At 49.5% G+C, this 25057-nt stretch overlaps 1 protein-coding gene and 1 long non-coding RNA gene across 6 annotated transcripts in view; one reads left to right on the forward strand and one right to left on the reverse strand.

The window, feature by feature from the left end:
• LOC140427696 (uncharacterized) overlaps positions 1–25057 on the forward strand; it is a 60729-nt gene that overhangs the window by 13180 nt on the left and 22492 nt on the right. The window lies entirely within an intron of this gene.
• LOC140427692 (interferon-induced GTP-binding protein Mx3-like) overlaps positions 5933–25057 on the reverse strand; it is a 56847-nt gene continuing 37722 nt past the window's right edge. For all 5 annotated transcript variants that reach the window (XM_072513195.1, XM_072513192.1, XM_072513194.1 and 2 more), the window contains 5 exons: positions 20951–21095; positions 16182–16340; positions 12641–12717; positions 9556–9810; positions 5933–6926 (listed from right to left, as the gene is read on the reverse strand). In XM_072513195.1, the coding sequence (XP_072369296.1) occupies positions 6699–6926; positions 9556–9810; positions 12641–12717; positions 16182–16340; positions 20951–21095 (864 nt within the window). In that variant the 3' untranslated portion in view covers positions 5933–6698. The remainder of the gene's footprint in view (positions 6927–9555; positions 9811–12640; positions 12718–16181; positions 16341–20950; positions 21096–25057) is intronic.

Here is a 25057-nt window from a genome sequence, read left to right on the forward strand (position 1 = left end):
TCGCCACTCTGTTGATGCCTTAAGAGCCAATGCCAGAGGCTCTATCGCTAGTGCAAACAACAGCAGCGACAGGGGGCACCCCTGCCTTGTTCCCCTGTGCAGTTCAAAGATTTGTGAGGCCATGTCGTTGGTCTGCACACTCGCCATATGTGCCACGTACAAGCCACAGACTTCGGCCCAAACCCAAACCTTCCCAGGACTTCAAACAGGTATCGCCACTCCACCCGGTCAAATGCCTTCTCTGCAACCATGGACACCACTACCTCGGGTACCTGGGCTCCCAGCGGGGTCACGATCACGTTTAACTGCCTCATTATATTCCTAGAAAGCTGCCTGCACTTTGCGAAACCTGTCTGGCCTCCGCGACCACCCCCGGGACACAACTTTCCATCCTTCCCGCCACCAACTTTAGCCAGCACTTTCACAGCAGAGATATGGCCTAATTGACCCACATTCCAACGGGTCTTTTCCCTTATTTGGTATCAATGTGATTGTTGCCTGCATCATTGTCTCCGGCAGCTCCCCCTTCTCCAACACCTCATTAAACACCCCCAAGAGATGTGGTGCCAGGTGCGTCACAGACTCCTTATAGAATTCCGCCGGGTAATCATCAGGCCCCGGGACATTCCCCGACTTCATACCCCTTATACTGTCCAATAACTCCCTCAGCCCCAAGGGCTCCTCTAGTACCTGCCTCTTCAACTGTGGAAACTTCAGTTCATCTAAAAACCGTCCCGTGTCCCCCTCTTCACCCCACAGGTCCACCCTGTATAGCTCCTTCTAATAATCCCGAAATGCTTTATTTATCTTCCCCAGCTCCGCCCCCACACCCCTGCCCCAGTCTGTACCTTCAATATTTCCCTGGACGAGGCCTGCCTTCGTAGCTGGTGTGCTAACATTTGATTTGCCTTCTCCCCGTATTCATACGGCACCACTCTTGCCCTATGCAGCTGTCCTGCTGCCCTCTCCGTCGTCAACCTATTGAATTGCCCCTGCAATTGTTTCTTCCCCACCAATCCCTCCGTGGTGGGCGCCCTCAAGCACGCCCTATCTATCTCAACTATCTTGTTCATTAGCCATTCATTTTCCTCCCTCCTTTCCCTATCCGCATGTGCCATGTACAAGATAATCTCCCCCCTGGACCACCGCGTTTCGTGCTTCCCAGAATGTGGCCGCCGATACCTCCCCGTTTTGGTTCAATTCGACATAATCTTTAACCACAGCCCACACTTTATCGCAAAACCCTCAATCTGCCAACAACCCCGAATCGAGCCTCCACCCAGGCCTCTGCTCCCATTTCAATCCAGGCTGAATCTCCAGCCGATACTTCATTTCCTAAAGTCAATAACTAGCTGCTTAGTTTTGCTGGCGTTGAGGGAGAGATTGTCGTTACACCATGCCACTAGGTTCTCTATCTCCCTCCTGTGCGTTGACTCATCGTTGTTCGAGATCCGATCCACTACCGTTGTGTCATCAGCAAAGTTGTAGATGGAATTGGACCCAAATTATAGGGAGCATAACAGGGGGATAAGTACTTGTGGGGCGCCAGTGTTGAGGACTATCGTGGAGGAGGTGTTGTTATTTATCCTTGCTGATTGTGGTCTATGGGTCAGGAAGTCGAGGATCCAGTTGCAGAGGTAAGTCCTTGGATTTGGAGTTTTGACAAGCGCTTGGCTGGGATAATGATGTTGGAGGCGGAGCTGTGAATGAATAGGGCTCTGACGTAGGAGTTCTTTTTGTCATGATGCTCCAGGGATGAATGTAGGGCCAGGGAGATAGCGTCTGCTGTGGACCGGTTGTGGCGGTATGCGAACTACAGTGGATCAAGGTATTCTGGGAGTATGGAGTTAATGCGTCGCATGACCAACCTCTCGAAGAACGTTACAATGATCGATGTCAAGGCCACTAGACAATAGTCTTTGAGGCACGTTGCCTAGTTCTTCTTTGGCACTGGTATGATGGTGGTCTTCTTGAAGCAGGACTGGATCAGATGACCCGACCCGGCAGGATGCCTACAACCATCGACCTGGAAGTTGAAGAGGCCCAAACTGGAGGTCTGACCACAACCTCGATTTGGATCTGACCCGGCCCTCGGAGAGCCCGACCCGGCCTGAGAACCGACGCCAGCCCCCGGATCACCCGATCTAGCTGCCGGAGCACCCAACCCAGCCCCTGACCACAAGACTCAGCCCGACCCAACCTGGAGAGGCCCGCCCAGCGACCCGACTTACCGGAGGATGGAAGGAAGAATGTGGAGGCCCGACCAGGCCTACTTCAAGGCCCAACTCCAGGAACGCCGGACCAGACCACCAACGCTGGAGCAGAACACGGGACCCGGCGCAACCTGACCCAGGAAGCCCCTGTCTGCGACCCAAACCCGGATTAAAGACCGCATAAAAGGCGGAGAACCCGCACGAGGACCCAAACATGCTGCAAGGTAGACCAATCCTTGCCTGACCGGATTGCAAACATCAAAATTGCAACCAGCACCCAGCACCCTGCCAGACACAACCACCTACCTTCCACAATGTCAGACCTCTCCCAGGACCATCCAGAAGCAGCTGCCAATCAAGGAATTGCGGGAGATGCGATGGTCTGCAGGTGAGACAAAAGCAACACGGCTTAAAGTCTCCTCTCCTCAGCATACTCTTGGCAAACGTCCAAGCGATCGGAAACAAGCTGGACGAACTTAACGCTAAACTCACCTCTCAGAGGGAAGAGACTGCTTTATGCTCTGTTTCATTGAATTTACAGTGCAGAAGGAGGCCATTCGGCCCATTGAGTCTGCACCGGCTCCTTGAAAGAGCACCCTACCCAAGCCCACACCTCCACCCTATCGCCACATCCGAGCACCAGGTGCAGTTGATGAGGAGGCAAACCCCTTCATCCTTTGCATTGCCTGGTGACAACGTCCAGTCCGTCCGGTGTATTAAAAAGCCTTCAGTTTGTATGGCGCAGTCCGGTGAGGCAGGGGCGAGCCATGTCTCTGTGAAATGGGCAGCACGGTAGCATGGTGGTTAGCACAATTGCTTCACAGCTCCAAGGTCCCAGGTTCGATTCCCGGCATGGGTCACTGTCTGTGCGGAGTCTGCACGTTCTCCCTGTGTGTTCGTGGGTTTTCTCCGGATACTCCGGTTTCCTCCCACAGTCCAAAGATGTGCAGGTTCGGTGGATTGGCCGTGATAAATTGCCCTTAAGTGTCCAAAATTGCCCTCAGTGTTGGGTGGGGTTACTGGGTTATGGGGATAGGGTGGAGGTGTTGACCTTGGGTAGCGTGCTCTTTCCAAGAGCCGGTTCAGACTCGATGGGCCGAATGGCCTCCTTCTGCACTGTAAATTCGATGATAATCTATGAAACCACCTCCTCCGGCAGCGAGTTCCAGGCACCCACTACCCTCTGTGTAAAAAAACCTGCCTCGTACATCTCCTCTAAACCTTGCCCCTCGCACCATAAACATATGCCCCCTAGTAATTGACCCCTCTACCCTGGGAAAAAGTCTCTGACGATCCACTCTGTCTATGCCCCTCATAATTTTGTAGACCTCTTACCAGGTCACCCCTCAACCTCCGTCGTTCCAGTGAGAACAAACCGAGTTTATTCAACCTCTCATCATAGCTAATGCCCTCCAAACCAGGCAACATCCTGGTAAATATCTTCTGCACCCTCTCTCAAGCCTCCACATCCTGCTGGTAGTGTGGTGACCAGAATTGAATAATATACTCCAAGTGTGGCCTAACTAAGGTTCTATACAGCTGCAACATGTCTTGCCAATTTTTATACTCAATGCCCCGGCCAATGAAGGCAAGCATGCTGTATGCCTTCTTAACTACCTTCTCCAACTGTGTTGCCCCTTTCAGTGACCTGTGGACCTGTACACCTAGATCTCTCTGACAAACACATCCTCCTTCACCTCCCACCAACATTCCGAAGGGACCTGTTCCCTCCACACCCTGTTCCACTCCCATCATCCACAACAATGCACCCCATCCCATCACACCTTCTCATGCATTTGCAGGTGTAATACCTGCCCCGTTACCCCCTCTCTTCTCACCCTCCATGGCCTCAACCACTCCTTCTGGATAAAGCACTTTCATTTGTGCTTCTTTCAACTCAGTTGTACTGAATTTTCTGCTCACACTGGGGTTTCTTCTGCATTGGGCAGACCAACCTGGTGACAGTTTTGAGAGAGCGGGGTGGGGCGAGGTGTTTTTCCTGCTGAGACTACAAGGAGAGGAGGAAAAGAAACCACTTTTCTGCAATGCCCAGGTGGGAAGGCCCTGGCGACCAGAGGGTTAATCCCTCCAGTGGTAGCTTTAGGGTCAGCAATTACTGCCAGGGCCCGTCCCTACCGGAGGATGGAAGGAAGAATCCACGTGGAGGCCCGACCAGGCCTACTCCAAGGCAGAGCAGACCCATATTGTGTGCCTCCCCACCCACTCACTGGGTCGCCTTGAGGCAGCTGTTGGGCTTCCCCGCATGGTGAACCCTCCAAGTGAACGAAGATCACTGCCAAACCTGTGTCAATGAGCATTTTCTGTTGTTGGATTTCCCCCATCCCCCCCCCCCCCCCCCCCCCACAATTAACCACGGGTATGGCCAGCAATGATAAACCCACTGCAGACTGTGTCAGGGAACGTGTGGTGACTTTTTCTGATTGTTGCTATTACTGCTGATACCTGCATTTCTTTTGAGCCAGTTGTCCGTACATTGCCAACATTATGGCTTCCAAGATGGTGGTTCTGCATTTCTCTTGGGGTTACACGGACGATTGGTATGAAAACATACACCTCATCCACATGGGTTCTCCCTCCACTTAGAAATAAGACTCAACACATCTTTGACATTTCCATTCTTTTAATGAACAATAGTTAACAAGAAAGTAGAACAACCTCTGCCAATTGGTGCATTTTCGAAGGCATTAAAACTTGAAGCTGATTCTTTCCTTTCAAACGCGCGAAGGTTGTGAGGATACAAAAAGAAACGATGATATAAAGGGAGGCAATTCACAGCAGAGAGAAAAATATGTTGAGTTTGACTGAATAAATTGCCGTTCACTTTACATTCGTTATACTTGGGATTTGCAGTGAGTGCAAACCGTAAAGCTCCAATAAAAAATAGCTATTTTGTTCAGCAATACTTAAGTCCTGTACCAGCAAACGACTATTTAAAATTAGTCTTTATTTAAAAATATATCAAGAGATATGTTGAGAAAGATGGTTTTGGTGTGGCTCATTCTCTTCCCTTCCCCCACCTTCTCCTGAAAATGCTTCTATTCATGATGGGTCAGTTTGCTGATGCTGGGCGCTATTCAACTAAATGGGAACAAGGTCCCACAGCGAGTGCGCCTTGCTGCTGTTCCCTGAGAAACACATGGCGATAAAACGGCACTCGCGATAAATAAGGGGCCTCAGTGGGGAACGTGCGGCCGAAGCTGCACAGAGCCCCAACCTTGTTTTCTACACCTGCCTTACACTTTCTACACATGGGGCTGGTTTAGCACAGAGGGCTAAATCGCTGGCTTGTAATGCAGAACAATGCCAGCAGCGCCGGTTCAATTCCCGTCCCGTATTATTGCCGGAACTCCTCAGTATAACGAGAGATTTATGAGACCCCGATGCGGCCCCTGACCCCCTCCAAGCCCCAACACACTATGGGAGGATCCCCTCCCCTCCCCACAGCCCCCGCCCCCCCAGCTGGCAGTGTCACCTGGGCACCTTGGCAGTGCCAGGCTGGCACCCAGGTGGCAATGTCAGCGAGCAAGGTTGGCACTGCCAGGGTGCTGGGCTGCCAGTGCCAGGTGTTATGGGCCAGGGTTTAGAGAACCCCAAAGTGCATCATGGAGTTCACCTGACCCACAACTTTTAATAGATTGTGGTATGGGGAGCACACGGCCCACTCTACAGGTGTGGTACAGCAGAAATGGAAACGTATCTTTTAAAGCAAAACAATGTTTATTCTATGAACTCAAGTTAACCTTTATAAAACATACAGTGAACATCTTAGCAACCATCAATTCAAATACAACCCCCAAAGAATACAACACTAAGTAATCCTTTAAGCTTTCCTTTTAACATTCATAAGACTTAAAACATCTTTCACCAGAAGCACATCAGGTTAAAGTCACTACTGTTATTAGTTTTAAATCACCAAGATTGATTTACAGTCTTTAGCTTACAGAAATAGACTCTAATACACCTTCTGGCTGTGACTGCAGCTATCCAGCTCTGAAAATGAAACTAAAACACACCCTGCAGCAAACAGACTAAAACAAAAGTAAAATGCTGACAGACAGCCCAGCTCCACCCACTCTCTGACATCACTGCAGTAATAAACACCCATTGCTTAAAGGTACTCTCACATGACACAGGGTACCACCCTGTAAAGGCCCTCCATCTGGTGGCCTCCGATCCTCTTGGGAGACCTCCACGAATGCCTTTCCGTCTGGTCCCCGTTTGTGGAGACCAGTGCCAAACGGCGCTCGCCCGAGATCTCCGAGGCGAAGGGGATAAGTCCCAACACCTCGGGTACCTCGAGAAATGCATATTAAAGTGAGACTCTAAAGGATCCTCACCGCTATGTCTTCTGATGGGGAAGTGGGATTACTCTCCGTAATAATGCTTTTCAGCTCTCAGCTTTACCATTCCAACTTGAAAGAGAGCTAGGTGAAATCTGGCAAGCTTCTCGATTTCCGACGACTCTCAACAAAACTTGGCCAGGTGATCCTGGGCTTGTGTCAGCCGCGCCAATCTGTTTTTGAGGTTCTTCCTTTTCTCAGCGGTGTTTCTCTCTTCATGGAGATACTCGTCAATGTGATCCTTCTCCTGAAGAATCTGAAGCATCTCAACCTGTAACTTGGAGGCAAACTCTTGCAGAATGTAATAGCCTATTATCAAGGGAATCTGGTTAGCCAGTCGATCGGTTGCAATCTGAGGAAAAAGAACAGGTGGAAACATGAACTTCCTTGCAAATTAACTCCAGTACATTCTCCAGCTCCTATAGACGAGGAAGGCTGCAGATATTTGGACCTTGGCACTGTGCTGAGTTGGCTACTTTTAGCTGGGTCAGGGTTTTCTGGTTGCCTCCAGTATGTTGGGAGACAATCCAGTAATACCTGGTATCCCTGCGATCTTGGGGATGCACCCTGTGATCCTTAGAGGCCCCCTATCCCCAACCCAGTGACAAAATTTGATGACACTGATCCCACCTACCTGGGTCATAGAATCCCTACAGTGCAGAAGTAGGCCATTTGGCCCATCAAACCTACACCGACCCTCTGAAAGAGAGGACCCTACCCAGACCATGGCCCCTCCGTATCCCCACCTAGCCTTTGGATACTTCGGGGAATTTAGCAATCCACCTAAACTGCACATCTTTGGACTGTGGGAGGAAACCGGAGCACCCGGAGGAAACGCACGCAGATACAGGGAGAACGTGCAAACTCCACACAGACAGTGACCCAAGTCCGGAAATGAACCCGCGTCCCTGGTGCTGCGAGGCAGCAGTGCTAATCCCTGCCACCATGCCGCCCCAAGGCTCCGATGCTGCTTCAGGCCAGGTGTAGTTCCAGCAGTGGCTGCCGCTCCCGGTGATGCTTCTGAGGCTGAAGAGCTGCTGGCTCTCCGATTGGCCGGCATCTCTTGGAAACACGATGTCTGCCCTTTAAAGGGTTGTGAAATCCGACGCAAACCGATAAATGTCCAACGGCCACTGAATCAGTCCGGAGCTCCCAGAAATGGCCCAAGGCGGAGTCGGCCTGAGCTTTCTGTCCACCATGGGGGGCTCCCCCCACAGCCAACAACATTCAACTTTGTGTTTGAGTGGGAGGAGAAGTAGGCGGATGATGAATAATCCCTGTGGAACTGTACCTCTGTGAGTCAACATCTTCAGAGTAGGAAGTAAAGGAACATTATACCAAAGGACAAACTGTAATTTTGATTGGATCATCAACTCCTTAGTGAAAAGGTGGCTGGGACTTGGTGGCTGTTGGACACCAATACTCCAAACTTCAAAAATAAATAGCCAGTGAAATACAATTTGAGCCAATAACAAAGTGCATTTGAAATTTTATGTTCTCTTTGGGCAGCATGGTAGCATAATAGTTAGCACTCTTTGTCAAAAGCGTCATCGGACTCGAAACGTTAGCTCTTTTCTCTCCCTACAGATGCTGCCAGACCTGCTGAGATTTTCCAGCATTTTTTCTTTCGTTTCAGATTCCAGCATCCTCAGTAAATTTGCTTTTAATTAGTTAGCACAGTTGCTTGCTTCACAGCTCCAGGGTCCCAGGTTCGATTCTTGGCTTGGGTCACTGTCTGTGCGGAGTCTGCACGTTCTCCCCGTGTCTGCGGGGGCTTTCTTCGGGTGCTCCGGTTTCCTCCCACAGTCCAAAGATGTGCAGGTTAGGTGGATTGGCCATGCTAAATTGCCCTTAGTGTCCAAAAAGGTTGGGTGGGGTGATGGGGATAAAGGGGATAGGGTGGAGGTGTGGGGCTTAAGTGGGGTGCTCTTTTCCAGGGGTCGGTGCAGACTCGATGGGCTGAATGGTCTCCCTTCTGCACTGTAAATTCTATGATCATTGTGCAGAAGCCTTTTGTCACAAGGATAAAGTTTAAACTATTAGGAGTGTTTGAGTGGGAGGAGAAGTAGGCGGATGATGAATAATCCCTGTGGAACTGTATAATCCTCCTAGAGCTTCTCCTTCTCTACTGCCATTACCTTGGCGGAAGGTCAGAAATCAAGCCGACGAACAGGGTTTAGGCTGGTTACAATGATGGGGCAGATGAAGCTGTGAGTATATTCACCTCCCACATTGACTCAGGATAAACCCAAGACAAGGGGCTGGATTCCCCGGCCTCCCAGCCACATGTTTCTCAGCAGCGGGAGGTGGCACGGCATTCACTGTCGCCAGGATTCTCTGTTCTCGCTGCTGTCAATGGGAATTCCAATTAAAGCCAGAGCTTTCATAGCACTTCCCGCAGTCTGGGCATTTATACGATCTCTCGTCAGTGTGAACTCGCCAGTGTCTCTGCATGTTGGATGAGCGAGCAAATCCCTTCCGACATGTGGAACAAACCAACGGCCTCTCCCCAGTGTGAATTCGCTGGTGTGTCAGCAGGTGGGATAAACAAGTGAATCCCTTCCCATATTGGGTGCAGGTGAACGGCCTCTCCCCAGTGTGACTGCGCTGGTGTGTCTGCAAATGGGGTGAAGTAGCAAATCCCTTCCCACACGCGGAGCAAATAAATGACCTCTCCCCAGTGTGAGTGCGTCGGTATACCAACAGGTGGGATGTCTGAGTGAATCCCTCACCACACTCAGAGCAGGTGAACGGCCTCTCCCCAGTGTGACTGTGCTGATGTACAGTGAGGTCAGATCATCGCCTGAACCCAGTCCCACAGTGAGAGCACCTGAACGGTCTCTTGTCAGTGTGAACATGTTGATGAGACATCAGCTCCTGGGAGCTAATGCGCTAACATAATCTTTTATTCTTTCGGTTTTAATTCCTTACAATCCATAAGGATATCTCTTTCTCCCCATTCAGAAGGATTCTGAACCCACCTTGTAGTACGTTTTCAGATGCATTGTCATTACTTCAACAGTGGCGCCATTGGCAGGCACAGATTCAAATCCGAAGCGTTTTGATTGGTGACCGTTTTTGCTCTCCTCTGACTCTTCCTTTTCGAACTTTGCTTTGTTGAGTTTCTGGCTGTAGATGCAGTCTTGCGAATACACCATATTTTCAATCTTAAATTGAATTTGCAGCTGCGCTTCTGCCAGACTTTCCTGGTGTTTCTTTAGGTCTTCCGTCTTTACCTGGCAATAAAAGAAGACATTACCAAAACTGGAATTCTCAGCCTCAGATTTAATATGTGCAGGAGTCTCAATTTTGTCTCTGTCATTGGGCTGCACAATGCACTTGTTCAACGGAATAACACCAAGGGCGAAAGGGTTAAATTAGGAGGCTAGGATGCGTAGACTAGGCTTTTATTTCTTTGCTTTCTATGACCAAAGGAGCAATTTGCTTGAGGTGTTGCAGCTGGTTAAAAGAGAAACCCTGTTTGGTCTAGCAAGGAGAATAGAGCCAAAACGCATACTCTTAAAATGAAATCATGTTCAAATGCAATTCTGCTGTAGTCTGATTGAAAGGGCTCAAAGGACTGGAGGAACTCCAAAGTCGTACAGGTTCGTTGGATTGGCCATGATCATTGTGCGGGGTTATAGGGATAGGGCAGTGGAGTGGGCCTAGGTAGAATGCTCTTTCAGAGGGTCAGTGCAGACTTGATGGGCCGCATGGCCTCCTTCTGCACTGTAGGGATTCTACGATTCTTATGGGAAAGTTCATGAGCACCTGCTGGCAGGTTTGCTGAAGGGTTGTGGAGGGTGGGAGGTTGGAGTGGGGAGGGGGTGGGAGTGGGGGGGGGCACTGGAAAATTACTGGCTGGCTTTTCCCACCATCCTGCTGACCCCCCCCAAGCTGCCCTCAATTTTATGCAGGCTGGGGCGAGTGCCGCCTGGTGTTAGCCACCAGCCCTCACCCCAACTGAATATATTTAAGAAGGAAAGACTCTGAAGGTGCAAAGGGGAACGGGGAGGGAGCTGGGGCTGGAGTCTCCGATTGCCGACGCCAAAATCGCATTCGGTGATTGGCCGGAGAATCCGTTTTGACGCCGAAATCGGGGGCAGCGCCGTTTTCCGGACGCTCCGCCCCCTCAAAGACGGCGTCAGCGCTGAGTACGCCGCACGCCATTGGGACGGCCTCAGGATGTCACCTGAGGCCCACACTCAATGCTCTGCCCCCGATGGTCTGACTTCCCGACGGGGTGAGGCGCGTGTGGTCACAGTTTTCGGGGACCTCGCGTGGTGGCTGCGGACTGTGTCCAGCGTTGCCACAGTCGGGGGCGGGGCCGTTCCGCTGGCCGGGTGGGCTTCGGCAGGGGCTGTGGGGACTGGTGGGGTGTGGTCCGGGGATGGCGAGGGTGTTTACAGGGGGAGCACTACCTGGCAGGCCAGGTCTGCGCGCGGACGGCACCATGTTGTACGACGCGACCGCTGCAGGTCGCCGCCGTGCACATGCACGGCCATGGGTCTGCCAATTCTCCACCCGTATCTGCAGGTATCTGCGGGGGGCTTTACGTGCATGGCTGCTAGCCCCCCAGCGGTGCTGACTTTTGGTCATAAGACTAGATACATGCTCCAGATATAGCCTCAAAATCAGAGAACCCAGTCCCTGGTCTCGGAAATAGAGAATCCAGCCCCTGGAGTATGGTGTCAAGATAGAAGACCAGCCATAATCATGTTGAATGGTGGAGAAGGCTCGAAAGGCCAAATGGCCAACTCCTGTTCTCTATCTTTCAATGTTTGCGTGAGGCCCTTAAGTAGCCAATTCTGCATTATATGAGTCTGGACCAAAAATATTCTGCCTGTCACACAATTGAGCAACATTGTGTATGAATTTAATGTCGTTACAATGCTAGGTATGTACGCCGCAAATACAGGAAACTGGTTGATCAAATCTTTTTCTCCCCCAATGTTTTTATTTAAGTTTTTTCAATTTTACCAAATATTACAAAAAATTTATGTTTTTACAAATCCACCGACACAACATTCAGGAAAAAAAACACAAACCCACACAATCCACTCGCTTCTCAATGCCTCCTCCCCCCTCCCCTTCCCCCACCCTTGCCCTAGAGACTGACAGTGATTAATTCCTTAAAATAGCCAATGAATGGCCGCCACCTCTGGTAGAATCCCTCAACCGATCACCTCACAATGTACTTGACCTTCTCTCGTTACAGAAACTCCATTAGGTCCCCCAGCCATGTCGAGGCGCTGGGTGGGGTTGGGAACCACCACCCCAGCAGAACATGCCTCTGGACGATCAACGTGACGAAGGCAAGGACATCTGGCTCCGCCCCGGTCTGCAGCCCCGGCAAGTCTGACACCCCAAATCTGACAACCAGAGGACAGGGCTCTAATTAGACATTTAAATCACCGACATGGTGCTGAAGAAGGAGACACAAAAGCTGGTTGATGAAATCAAACAACACGTCCCTCCACTTGTTTGTAATTGGCAGAGTACAGACTGTATTCAACCAGCTCATGCTCGTAAAACGCAAAGCAAAATGTCTCCTGTTAGATGTGATTCCGTGATTGGGCAGCACTTTCTGAACAATCCTGGGCGTGCTTACAGCTACACTAACAACCAATTTATGAGCAATTAAGCTCATACAGTAGTTTTTTAATTCTTTCTAGAACATAAATTCATCCACGAGGTTCTCTGAAAACAAAGGAATACGTTCAAACTTAGTCCCTTTTCTGAATTAATAGGGAGCTTGAGGAGCCGATAGTTCCCCAATGATTTCCCTACGGCAATGCATCGACTAATCAGAATAAACTTTCAACCTAACAGACCTCCTTGTTGGTACAAATTGTTGATTTTGTCTGAAATTCAGTATTCTGGAGCTGGTCCTACTGGGTACAGACAAAAATCTTTGGCAACACATCGGTCTTGTTGAACAATCAGCTCCCTCTGCCCAAATCCACGGCTGTGGTATTTGATACTCCATTAGCTAAATTCTACTTCAAGTTTGTGGGGTGAAAACAATGATCATTTTTAATCTACGAATTAGTATCTATGCGGTACCTTGGCAGCTCTCATGAGATTTGGGGTGCCATTAAAATTGTAGGCGGCGACTTCCAGAAAAGCACCTCGCACAATTTCTACGATAGAAAGTGGGAACAAAAAAATGACACATTCGTGAGTGAAATTAGAACAGGTCTTCACAATCACTGATGATTCCATAGTGTTTGATTTGAAGTAGTCCTAGCTGGAATGCAGCAAAACCTGGACAATGTCCAGGCTTGAGCTGATAAGTGGCAAGTTATATTTGCACTACCCGAGTGCCAGGCAATGGCCATCTCCAATAGGGTAGAATCAAACCATTGCTCCCTTGACATCGAATGACATTACCATTGCTGAATCCCCCACTACCAATATCCCGGGTTTTACCATTGACCAGAAACTGAACTGGCCAACCCTATAAATACTGTTGTTGCAAGAGCGGGTCAGAGGCAAGGAATTCTGCAGAGAGGATCTCGCCTCCTGACTCCCCAAAGCTCGTCTGTCATCCACAAGGCACAAGCCAGCAGTGTGATGGAATACCCTCCACTTGCCTGGATGTGTGCGGCCCCAACAACACTCACGGATGTATAACCATTCCAAAACAAAGCAGCCCGCTTAATCACCGCGTTTCCTTATACTCTGGGCTGTAGCTTCCAAGCTCCAAGGTGGGGGGAGGTGGTGGTGGGGGCAGAGGGGGACAATTCCCTGATAATGTGCTGGAAAATCCTCTTTGAAAGTTCACAGGTAAGGTTTGCAAGGCAATTGCCAAAGTGCAAACTTTCCCTGGGCAATTGTCCTGTACCAGGAACCACCGGTAAATCTGATTTGAATCAAAAACCTTGGATACATATATACATAGAAGATAAGAGCAGGAGGAGGCCTTTTGGCCCTTCGAGCCTGCTCCACCATTCATCACGATCATGGCTGATCATCCAACTCAATCGCATAATCCTGCTTTCTCCCCATAGCCTTTGATCCCATTCTCCCCAAGTGCTATTTCCAGCCGCCTCTTGAATATATTCAAAGTTTCAGTATCAGCTACTTCCTGTGGGAATGAATTCCACAGGCTCACCACTCTTATGTGAAGAAATGTCTCCTTATGTCTGTCTGAAATGGTTTACCCTGAATCCTCAGACTGTGACCCCTGGTTCTGGACACAGCCATTATTGGTAACATTTTCCTGCATCTACCTTGTCTCATCCTGTTAGAATTTTATAAGTCTCTATGAGATCCCCCCTCATTCTTCTGAACTCCAGTGAGAACAATCCCAACCTAGTCAATCTCTCCTCATATGACAGTCCCGCCACCCCTGGAATCAGTCAGTTAAACCTTCGCTGCACTCCCTCGAGAGCAAGAACATCCTTCCTCAGAGAAGGAGGCCAAAGCTGCACACAATACTCCAAGTGTGGCCTCACCAAGGCCCCGTATAAATGCAGCAACACAACCCTGCTTCTATACTCAAAACCTCTCGCAATGAAGGCCAACATACCATTAGCCTTCTTTACCGCCTGCTGCACCTGCATGCTTACCTTCAGCGAATGATGCACAAGGACACCCAGGTCCCGCTGCACACTCCCCTCTCCCAATTTACAACCATTCAGGTAGTAATCTGCTTTCCTGTTTTTGGATGGTTCTGGCTGGGTTATATCACTAGTTACGCAGAAAGATTTAGAAGAATTAAAACCTCTTCTAACTCCTGGGTAACCTGCATACAGAATGACGAGACTCCCCTCACACCCCAAGCTAGTGTTGTAAAAAAGTGGCTGTGCTTCTTCCCTTTGACAGATCTCACCTTCATAGAACATAGAACATACAGTGCAGAAGGAGGTCATTCGGCCCATCGAGTCTGCACTGACCCACTTAAGCCCTCACTTCCATCCTATCCCCATAACCCAATAACCCCTCCGAATCTTTTTGGTCACACGGGCAATTTTATCATGGCCAATCCACCTAACCTGCACGTCTTTGGACTGTGGGAGGAAACGTGAGCACCCGGAGCAAACCCACACAGACACGGGGAGAACGTGCAGATTCCGCACAGACATTGACCCAGCGGGGAATCGAACCTGGGACCCTGGCGCTGTGAAGCCACAGTGCTATCCATTTGTGCTACCGTGCTGCCCGAAGCCAGACCCCGGGGATGCACTGCTCAACTCGGATTTCCCCCGCCTGAGACGGAAGGTCGGGCAAGACAGGAGTGTAAAAGATTAAGGTAAAAGGCTCGGAGCGGAATGGCAACCTGACGCTGATTGTTGCTCCGAGCAAGCTGAGTACCTCCCGCTCCCTCCCTCACTAATGCACAAGTGGCATTAGGGCGCATTCTCTGTAACTGTGGCAACTCACCATGGCTCCATTGACAGCACCTACCAAATCCACGCGTTCTACCACTTAGATGGACCAGGGCAGCAGAGACACGGGAACATGACCACTTTCAAGTAACCCACCAAGTTTAAACATTTTCTTTGCCAATTGAGGGGCAATTTAGCGTGGCCAATCCACTTACCCTGCACATCTTTGGGTTGTGGGGGTGAGGCCCACGCGCACAAGGGGCGAATGTGCAAACCTCACATGAACAGTGACCCGGGGCCAGGATCAAATCCGGTTCATCACTGCCACAAGGCTGCAGTGCTAACCATTGCACCACACTGCCGTCCTAAGTACCCCACCAAGTTACACACCACCCTGACTTGGAACTATATTACAGTGGGAACTCCCTTCCTAACAGCACTGTGAGTGTACCTACACCACATGGGCTGCAGTGGTTCAAGAAGGTGACTCACCACCATCTTCTCAAGGGCATTTAGGGATGGGCAATAAATGCTGGCCTAGCCAGAAGTGTCTACATCCTAAGCTCGAAATAAAAGATTGGGTGGCCAATTTCCTTTGTGCACGCTCCTTTCCATCCCCGAATCCAACTTCACATTCAGGCACAACCAGCTGTGAAAGTCTCAGCTGTTATCTTTAAAGACCAGCTGAGTTTAGATGTTTTTATTGATATTGCATTATGTTTAGCTGACAGTAATTGAGGGCATGGGATTGGGAGTTATCACTGACCCAGATCATCACGCCCTGCTGTGTATGATCCACATTCATCCACACTATCTGCATTTGCCTCTCCATCAACTCTACCTGGACTCACTTCACCACCCTATCCCCGCAACCCCACCTAACCCGCACATCTTTGCACAGTGGGAGGAAACCGGAGCACCCTAAGAAAACCCACGAAGACACGGGGAGAACGAGCAGACTCCGCACAGTCACCCGAGGCCGGAATTGTACCCGGGTCTCTGGGGCTGTGAGGCAGAAGTGATAACCACTGTGCCCCACCGTATGTTTCAGACATCGTGCTCACACAGCATCGCTCTTGCCAGGAGATTGACATGACCTCTTCAATAGCAAATAGTGAGTCTCAGCCTGCCACATATGGTAACAAATGACTTCAGACATGTTTCAGGTGTACCATCGTCGGAACAGCACGGGAAGGATCCCAGAAAAAAAGTGTTTACACTTTTACGCTCTGTATTCCGTTCCTGATGAAACAATGGAGGTTTAGTTCACTTACCTGTAACTTTCTTGAGTGTTTGATTGGCCGGACGTTGCAGTTGAACAATCTGTTTCCTCACTGTTGTCTCAAACGTTTTGTAGTTGACAAACCCAGGTAACTCCCGCCCACGAGCAGCTCCCTCGAATTCTGCCACTTTATTCTGCATCAGTTCATGGACTGTTGGTCAAAATAAATAAATTGGAAATTGCCACATTTTCAAGTACAATTAATGTATTGTGTGATACTATGGCAGTCGTATTGTATACAGGATGTCCCTTCCAAGTGCTTCACAGCTAATGAAGTATTTTTGAAATTGAAATATAAGAAAAGCTGAAATGCACAATAAGGTCCCGTAAAGTTCAGCTGGACAATCTACTTTAGCGATGTTGACTGCCGAATCTATTTGAATGGATAGACATCTCACATGAAGGATGGGACATCCACGAGCAGACCACCCCTCCATCATCAGCACCACACGGGAGAATCAGTCCAGATTTCACTGCTCAAATCACTGGAGCAGGACGGGAACTCGCAACCACATGACTCAAAGGCACCCGAGTCACAGCTGACGCCATTCATACTCCTCTTTCCCCCCTTCTCAACTCAGAGTCCAAGAATTTAGATGCATACTATGTGTCGTAGAAGGGTCTGCTAAATACAAGGTTAATGCGGGTCTGAGTATCGTACCACCCACGCAGTAGCACTTAAAAACCAAAACGGAGCAATCACATCGCTGGGTGTGTTCTATAAGCCCCTTAACAGTCCGAGAGAAACAGAAGAGCTGATATGTAGGCAAATTTCTGAGAAGTTTAAACGTAATAGAGTAGTTGCAGCGGTAGATTTCAACTTCCCCAACATTATCTGGGGTAATTAATGAGTGTAAAAGGTTTAGAGAGAGAAGAATTCTTAAAACGCTTCCATGAGAACTTTGAAAGGCAGCAGATAGAAGGTCCTACAAGGTCCTGGACTTTTCAGGTATCGAAACCAGACAAATTGTTGAAGTATCAGTGGGGGAACATTTTGCAGATGGTGATCAAACCTCCATTAGATTCAAGATGGTTGGGGAAAAGGACAAGGATGGGCCTGGTGGGCGGCTCAGTAGCACAGTGGTTAGCACAGTTGCTTCACAGCTCCAGTGTCCTAGTTTTGATTCCCGGCTTGGGTCACTGTCTGTGCGGAGTCTGCACGTTCTCCCCGTGTCTGCATGGGTTTCCTCCGGGTGCTCCGGTTTCCTCCCACAGTCAAAGATGTGCAGGTTAGGTGGATTGACCATGCCAAATTGCCCTTGGGTTAGATGGGGTTTAAGTAGGGTGCTCTTTCCAAGGTGGGCTCGATGGGGCGAATGGTCTCCTTCTGCACTGCAAATTCTATGAATCAATGATAAAACGGGGGCAATGTTGATTTTAATAGGATCAGATATGATGTGGCCAGAGTGGACTGGAAGCAGACATTTTTAGGTAAATCTGTGACAGAACAGTGAGGCAGATTCAAGAAGGGAATGTGAAAGGGAGAGTACAGGGCCAACATGATCCAATCGGGTAGGACCAACAAATCCAGTGAACCCTGGATAACGAGGGATGTACAGAATTGGACCAGGCGAAAAGGGGAGGCTTATGACAGATCTCATATAGCAGCCCAAAATAGCAGATGTGTAGACATGGCGGACTTTCAATAAAAGGCAGCAGTGCAGCATGGGGCTCTGGCCAATGGGGGGACGCCATAGGGAGAGATGTTGTGAAAGGAACACCACCCAGAGTCTTTGTACCTTTTAATTTGCTGATCTGAGCTTATCAGCAGGCAATACAATACAACATCAGGTTCTGATTGATGGACTCTCCTTTGGTGCGGGAAAACAGTTGCCCAACATTGAGAGGGCGTTGAGACTCAAACACAATTCTTCTGAAGTGATGTGAAGCTTCTGAACTTTCGCTGACTAAAGGGGCAAAGCAGCAGCCAGGTTTCTGTCATTCAGACTGGCGGACAGCCTGAGGCAAAAGTGAGATCGCCGACCTAACATCGGAGTGTGAGTCCACAAAGCCTTCAGCGGGGCAAGGAGGTGGTGCTGGCACACGGCTGTCGAGCGGACCAGCGGGTTGACTCACAACCTCCAGGCCAAGGCAACCAACCCAAAAAGAACAGAGACCAGTGGGCCAGAGAGCCAGCAGCAGTGGCCAGGTAGCCGCCAGGAGCACGCACAGTCATCAAGGTTCAAGGCCCAGCCACGAGAGCAGAGAGGTGAGCAGAGAGGCCATTGTGGGTGGGGCTCGCTGTCATTGACGCAGGCCGCCCCATCAATGGGGGCTGGCCTCCAAAATGTGTAAGTCCCACACTGGCCCAAGATGAGTATAGATTATAGAGCGTCGCGGTGGCACAGTGGTTAGCACCGCTGCCTCACAGCTCCAGGGTCCCGGGTTCAATTCCGGCCCCAGGTAACTGTCTATGTAAAGTTTGCACTTTCTCCCCGTGTCTGCATGGGTTTCCTCCGGGTGCTCTGCTTTCCTCCCACAGTCCAAAGATGTGCAGGTTAGGTGGAATGGCCATGCTAAATTGCCCTTAGTGTCCAAACGTTTAGGTGGGGTTACTGGGTTATGGGGATAGGGTGGAGGCATGGGTTTTAGTAGGGTGCTCTTTCCAAGGGCTGGTGCAGACTTGATGGCCCAATGGCCTCTTTCTGCACTGTAAATTTTATGATTCTAGGAATGTGCACGAGGAAACGTCAAAATAACATTAGAGGAGCAAAAAGGGGATATGAAATGATGCTGGCAGGTCAGATAAAGGGAAACCCCAAGTAGTTTGATACGGCCCATTAAGGACCACGGTAGTAATTTGTTTGTGGAGCCCTGGACGTAGGTAGAGTTCCAAATGAATACTTTGTGTCGGTATTTACTAGTGAGAGGGACAGTGTGGGCATAGAAATCAGTGTGATAAAATTCAAGAAATTAACATAGACAAAGAGGAAGTTCTGAGTGGTCTGGCCGGCTTAAAAGTAGACAAATCTCCAGGGCCAGATGAAATGTATCCCAGGCTGTTGAGTGAGGCAAGGGGGGAAATAGCAGGGATGCTGGCAATAATTTTCAATTCCCCTCTGACCACAGGAGAGGTGCTGGAGGTCTGGAGGACTGCCAATGTGGTTGAAAGCTATTGTGAGACACAGAATTAATCTGCATTTGGAGAGGCAGCGTTAATCAAGAACAGTCAGCATGGTTTTGTTCAGAAGAGTCATGTCTGACCAACTTGATTACATTTTTTGAAGGTGTGTGTAGACGAGGGCACTGCATTTGACACAGTCTACTTGGACCTCAGCAAGGCTTTTGATAAGCTCATGGGAGACTGATAACAAAGAGCCCATGGGATCCAAGGAAATTTGGCTAATTGGATCCAGAATTGGCTGAGTGGCAGGAAGTAGAGGGTGATGATCGAGGGCTGTTTTCTGACTGGAAGCCTGTGTCCAGTGGGGTCCCACAGGGATCAGAGTTGGGGCCCTTGCTGTTTGTGGTTTACATAAACGATTGAGACTTGAATGTAGGAGGGTTGATCAGCAAGTTCGCTGATGATATGAAAATTGGTGGAGGATAGCCTTAGATTACAGGATATAGACAAATTGGTCAGATGAGCTGATCAGTGGAATAAGTGTGAGGTGATGCACTTGGGCAGGACAAACAAGGCAAGGGAATACATGATGAATGGCAGGACCCTGGGAAGCACTGAGAATCAGAGGGACCTTGGTGTGCATGTACATCCGTCCCTTCAGGTAGCAGCGCAGGTGCACACAGTGGTTAAGAAGGCATATGGTATACTTGCCTTTAATAGCCGAGCATAGAGTTTAAGAGCACAGAGGATTTGCTCAGAGGTATGAAACGTTGGTTAGGGCACAGCTAGAGTACTGCGTGCAGCTTTGGAATTTATAGGAGGGATGTGATCGAACTGGACAGGGTGCAGGGGAGATTTACCAGTACGTTGCCTGGGCTGGAGGGTTTTAGTTATGAAGAGAGATTGTCTAGACTGGGATTGTTTTCCTTGGAGCAGAGGAGACTGAGGGGGGACACGATTGAGACGTATAAAATTATGAGGGGCACAGATTGAGCAGACAGGAAGAAACCTTTCCCCTTGGTGGAGGGGTCAATGACCAGGAGGCATAGATTTAAGGTAAGGGCAGGAGGTTTAGAAGGAACGTGATAAAAAACTTTTTCACCCAGAGGGTGGTGGGAGTCTGGAACTCGCTGCCTGAAAGGATGGTGGAGGCAGAGGCCCTCATAACATTTAAGATGTATTTAGATGTGCACTTGCGATGGCCAAGTGCTGGGAAATGGGATTGGAATAGTTAGGTGGTTGATTTTGACCAGCACAGATGTGATGGACTGAAGGGCCTTTTCTGTTTTTTTTATGTTGTAGACCTCTATGACTCTATGATGTAAGAAGGTACATTACCTAGACCTAGGCCAGAGATGTGTTAAGACCTCGACATGGAGATATCTCTAGTCTGTACCCTTTACTGTATATATGTATATAGTTAGGAAAACAAAGCCTACTTCCGCACTAAAGGAATTCGACGTCTCTAAGGCGAGAATGAGCGTGGGGAGGTTTCGAAATCTTTTGTGAGGGAAGGACATTTGGGACAAAAGTAACTTCTGAGGGAATGTGACAAAATATTCTCCAGCCTGGTCCGATTAGATATGAATAGCCTTCCTCCAGGTTTCAATCAGAAGTTCCTACTCAGCTCTGGCAGGACTGGAAGAAAAAGCATTTGAAATAACATAGCCGTCGTTTCTGTTGCGTTATGCACTCACATTTATGTTTAACTTTATCAAGTTGCTTTTTCCAGTTTTCAAACTCCTTCCGTACTAAGGTGAAGCACCTCTCCTTCTTAAAGCAACCTTCTGGTTCTTCCCCTGAAGACAAACTGCTGAGGTTTTCACCAAATTCATTGAGTTTCTGTGAAGAAAACCAGAGACAGTGGAAATGGTGATCACTCATGACCCTGGACAGTAGTTAGTTGGGGGAGTACTGCTGTTGGAATTGGTTATCGCACTGGGGACGCGTTTATTTGGGTGACGTGCTAAATGGCAATAGTGATCTCGGATCACACCCCGCAGCACGGTAGCACAGTGGTTAGCACTGTTGCTTCACAACGTCAGGGCCCCAGGTTTGATTCCCAGCTTGGGTCACTGTCTGTGCGGAGTCTGAACGTTCTCCCCGTGTCTGCGTGGGTTTCCTCCGGGTGCTCCGGTTTCTTCCCACAAGTCCCGAAAGACATGCTCGTTAGGTGAATTGGACATTCTGAATTCTCCCTCCGTGTACCTGACCAGGCGCCGGAATGTGGCGAATAGGGGCTTTCCACAGTAACTTCATTGCAGTGTTAATGTAAGCCTACTTGTGACAATAAAGATTATTATTATCATTGCAAATGGTGAACGACTTTGAGTTACGTCATAAACGCAAGATCCTGCAGATGCTGGCTGGAGATTTGGGGCGAAATTCTCCCCAAACGGTGCGATGTCCGCCGCATGCTGCCCAAATCGGCGCCAATCAGACGGGCATCGTGCCTCCCCAAAGGTGCGGAATGCTCCGCATCTTTGGGGGCCAAGCCCCAACATTGAGGGGCTAGGCCGACGCCGGAGGGATTTCCGCCCCGCCAGCTGTCGGAAATGGCGTTTCTTGCCCCACCAGCTGGCGCGGAAATGCGGCGCATGCGCGGGAGCGTCAGCGGCCGCTGACAGTTTCCCGGCGCATGCGTGGGAGCGTCAGCGGCTGCTGACAGTTTCCCGTGCATGCGCAGTGGGGAGAGTCACTTCCGCCTCCGCCATGGTGGAGGCCGTGGCGGAGGTGGAAGGGAAAGAGTGCCCCCACGGCACAGGCCCGCCCGCAGATCGGTGGGCCTCGATCGCGGGCCAGGCCACCGCGGGGGCACCCCCAGGGGTCAGATCGCCCCGCGCCCCCCCCAGGACCCCGGAGCCCGCCCACGCCGCCTGGCCCGCCGGTAAATACCAGCTTTGATTTACGCCGGTGGGACAGGCAATTTCTGGGCGGGCCGGAGAATTGAGCAGTGCGGCCCGATTCCCGCCCCCGCCCAATCTCCGGTACTGGAGACTTCGGCGGGGGCGGGATTCACTGCGGCCAACGGCCATTCTCCGACTCGGCGGGGGGTCGGAGAATGACGCCCCTGAAAATAAATAAAGTAAGTTCTGGAAAATCTCAGCCGATCTGGAAGCATCTGTGGAGAGAGAAACGGAGTTAACTTTTCAGACTGGTCACATTGAACTTGAAATGTTAACTCTGTTTCTCGCTCTGCACGTGCTGCCTGACCCACTGAGACTCCCCAACTGGTTCTGTTTTTAACTTGAGTTACTGTGTGATGGGCAAGGTGCTCATTTTTAAACTATGTAATGCCAACATATATTAAAGATACACTGGCCGGGTCTAATCTTCCATTCTCCAGATACTTACACCCTGGAGTTAATTTGGAAAATGCATTGGGGACCGCCTTGGAAGTCCCCATGCACTGACTACACGGGAAATGTGTGGGAAGTTTCAATGTCTGTCGGGCAATGATTCTGCATCTGGAACTCTCCAAAACTCTGAATTAAAGTCAAAGACTCGAATGGTTCCAACTCACTTACTCAGAATTAGTTAGAAGGTTTGTGTCGGACCCGCTGGAGAATATGGGCAGAATTATGGGCCTGTTGGTGAGATTTGAGGCCTTCTAGAAACGTAGAAAATAGAAGCAGGAGGAGGCCATTCGGCCCTTTGAGCCTGCTCTGTCATTCATTATGATCACGGCTGATCATCAAATTGGATTAGATTGGATTGGATTTGTTTATTTACACATGGACCGAGGTACAGTGAAAAGTATTTTTCTGCGAGCAGATCATTAATTACATGACAAGAAAAGAAAAGAAAAGAAAATACATAATAGGGCAACACAAGGTATACAATGTAACTACATAAACACCGGCATTGGGTGAAGCATACAGAGGTGTAATGCTAATGAGGTCAGTCCACAAGAGGGTCGTTTAGGAGTCTGGTAACAGCGGGGAAGAAGCTGTTTGTGAGTCTGTTCGTGCATGTTCTCAGCCTTTTGTATCTCCTGCCCGATGGAAGAAATTGGAAGAGTGAGTAAGCCGGGTGGGAGGGGTCTTTGATTATGTTGCCCGCTTTCCCCAGGCAGCGGGAGATGTAGATGGAGTCAATGATGGGAGGCAGGTTTGTGTGAAGGACTGGGCGGTGTTCATGACTCTCTGAAGTTTCTTGCGGCCTTGGGCTGAGCAGTTGCCATACCAAGCTCCCATAAGGGCAGCACGGTAGCATGGTGGTTAGCACAATTGCTTCACAGCTCCAGGGTCCCAGGTTCGATTCCCGGCTTGGTTCACTGTCTGGCCGGAGTCTGCACGTTCTCCCCATGTGTGCGTGGGTTTCCTCCGGGTGCTCCGGTTTCCTCCCACAGTCTAAAGATGTGCAGGTTAGGTGGATTGGTCATGCTAAAAATTGCCCTTAATGTCCAAAATTGCCCTTAATGTTGGGTGGGGTTACTGGGTTATGGGGATAGGGTGGAGGTGTGGGATTGGGTAGGGTGCTCTTTCAAAGAGCCGGTGCAGACTCGATGGGCCTCCTTCTGCACTGTAAATTCTATGATCCTAAGGGACACTAATAATTTCAAAAGGCTGTGATGCAGCCAGATAGGATGCTTTCTATGGTGCACCTGTAAAAGTTGGCAAGAGTTAATGTGGACATGCTGAATTTCCTTAGTTTCCTAAGGAAGTATAGACGCTGTTGTGCTTTCTTGGTGGTAAATTGAATACCCTGATCCCGCCTTCCCCCATATCCCTTGATCCCTTTAGCCCCAAGAGCTATATCTAATTCCTTCTTGAAATTACACAACGTTTTGGCCCCAACTACTTTCTGTGGTAGTGAATTCCACAGATTAACCATTGTCTGGGTGAATAAATTTCTCCTCACCTCAGTCATAAAAGGTTTTACCCCTTATCCTCAAACTACGACCCCTAGTTCTGGACTCCCCCACCATCGGGAACATTTTTGGAAGAGTTTTCTTGACAAAGGCGGCGAAAGAAGAGTTCAACATCATGTCGAACCCGGAATTCATTGAGGTGGGGACGTAAGAGTACAAAGCGGAGTCCTTTGCTGAGAACGCAAAACGTTAGCTCTTTTCTCTCCCTACAGATGCTGCCTGACCTGCTGAGATTTTCTAGCATTTTCTCTTTGGGATCGGGAACATTCTTTCTCAATCTACCCTGTCTAATCCTGTTAGAATTGTATACGTTTCTATGACTAACCGACTTAGCCCCTTCTCATGTGACAGTCTTACCAGGGTGAGTAAGTCTGCAAATGACCTCAAGTCCGGGGCACACAGAAATTGGTAGAACCGTTTTATGCCAAAAACTATCCGAGGGCTTCTTTCTCTATCTGCCCAAGATTACTTTTGTCTTTATCCAAGGTCCAGGTGGTGAACAATACTGGCCTTTCGTCACCTGTGGCATTATGTGGCTCCCCCATCATTTGAGGTTGGGGATATTTGTGGAGCCTCTTCCACCAGTGAGCTGTTTAATTGTCCACCACCATTCACACGAGGATGTTGCAGGACCCCATCCATTGACTGCGGTATCGCTTAGCTCTGCCTGTCACTTGTGGCTTATGCTGTTCTACACGCAAGTAGTCCTGTGTTGTCGTTTCATCAGGTTGACAACTCACTTTTCAGTGTGCCTGGTGTTGCTCCTGACCTGCCCTCCTGCACTCTTCATTGAACCAGAGTTGATCCCATGACTTGCTGATAATGGAAGAGTAGGGGTTGCCGAGGATATGCCAGATTTCCAACATCCCGCAGCTTGACAAATGACCGAAGCTACTACATCTGTGCCCTGCGATGGACAGGAATGGAGGAA

Source organism: Scyliorhinus torazame, chromosome 8 (genome assembly GCF_047496885.1).
Source record: "Scyliorhinus torazame isolate Kashiwa2021f chromosome 8, sScyTor2.1, whole genome shotgun sequence".
NCBI lineage: Eukaryota > Metazoa > Chordata > Chondrichthyes > Carcharhiniformes > Scyliorhinidae > Scyliorhinus > Scyliorhinus torazame.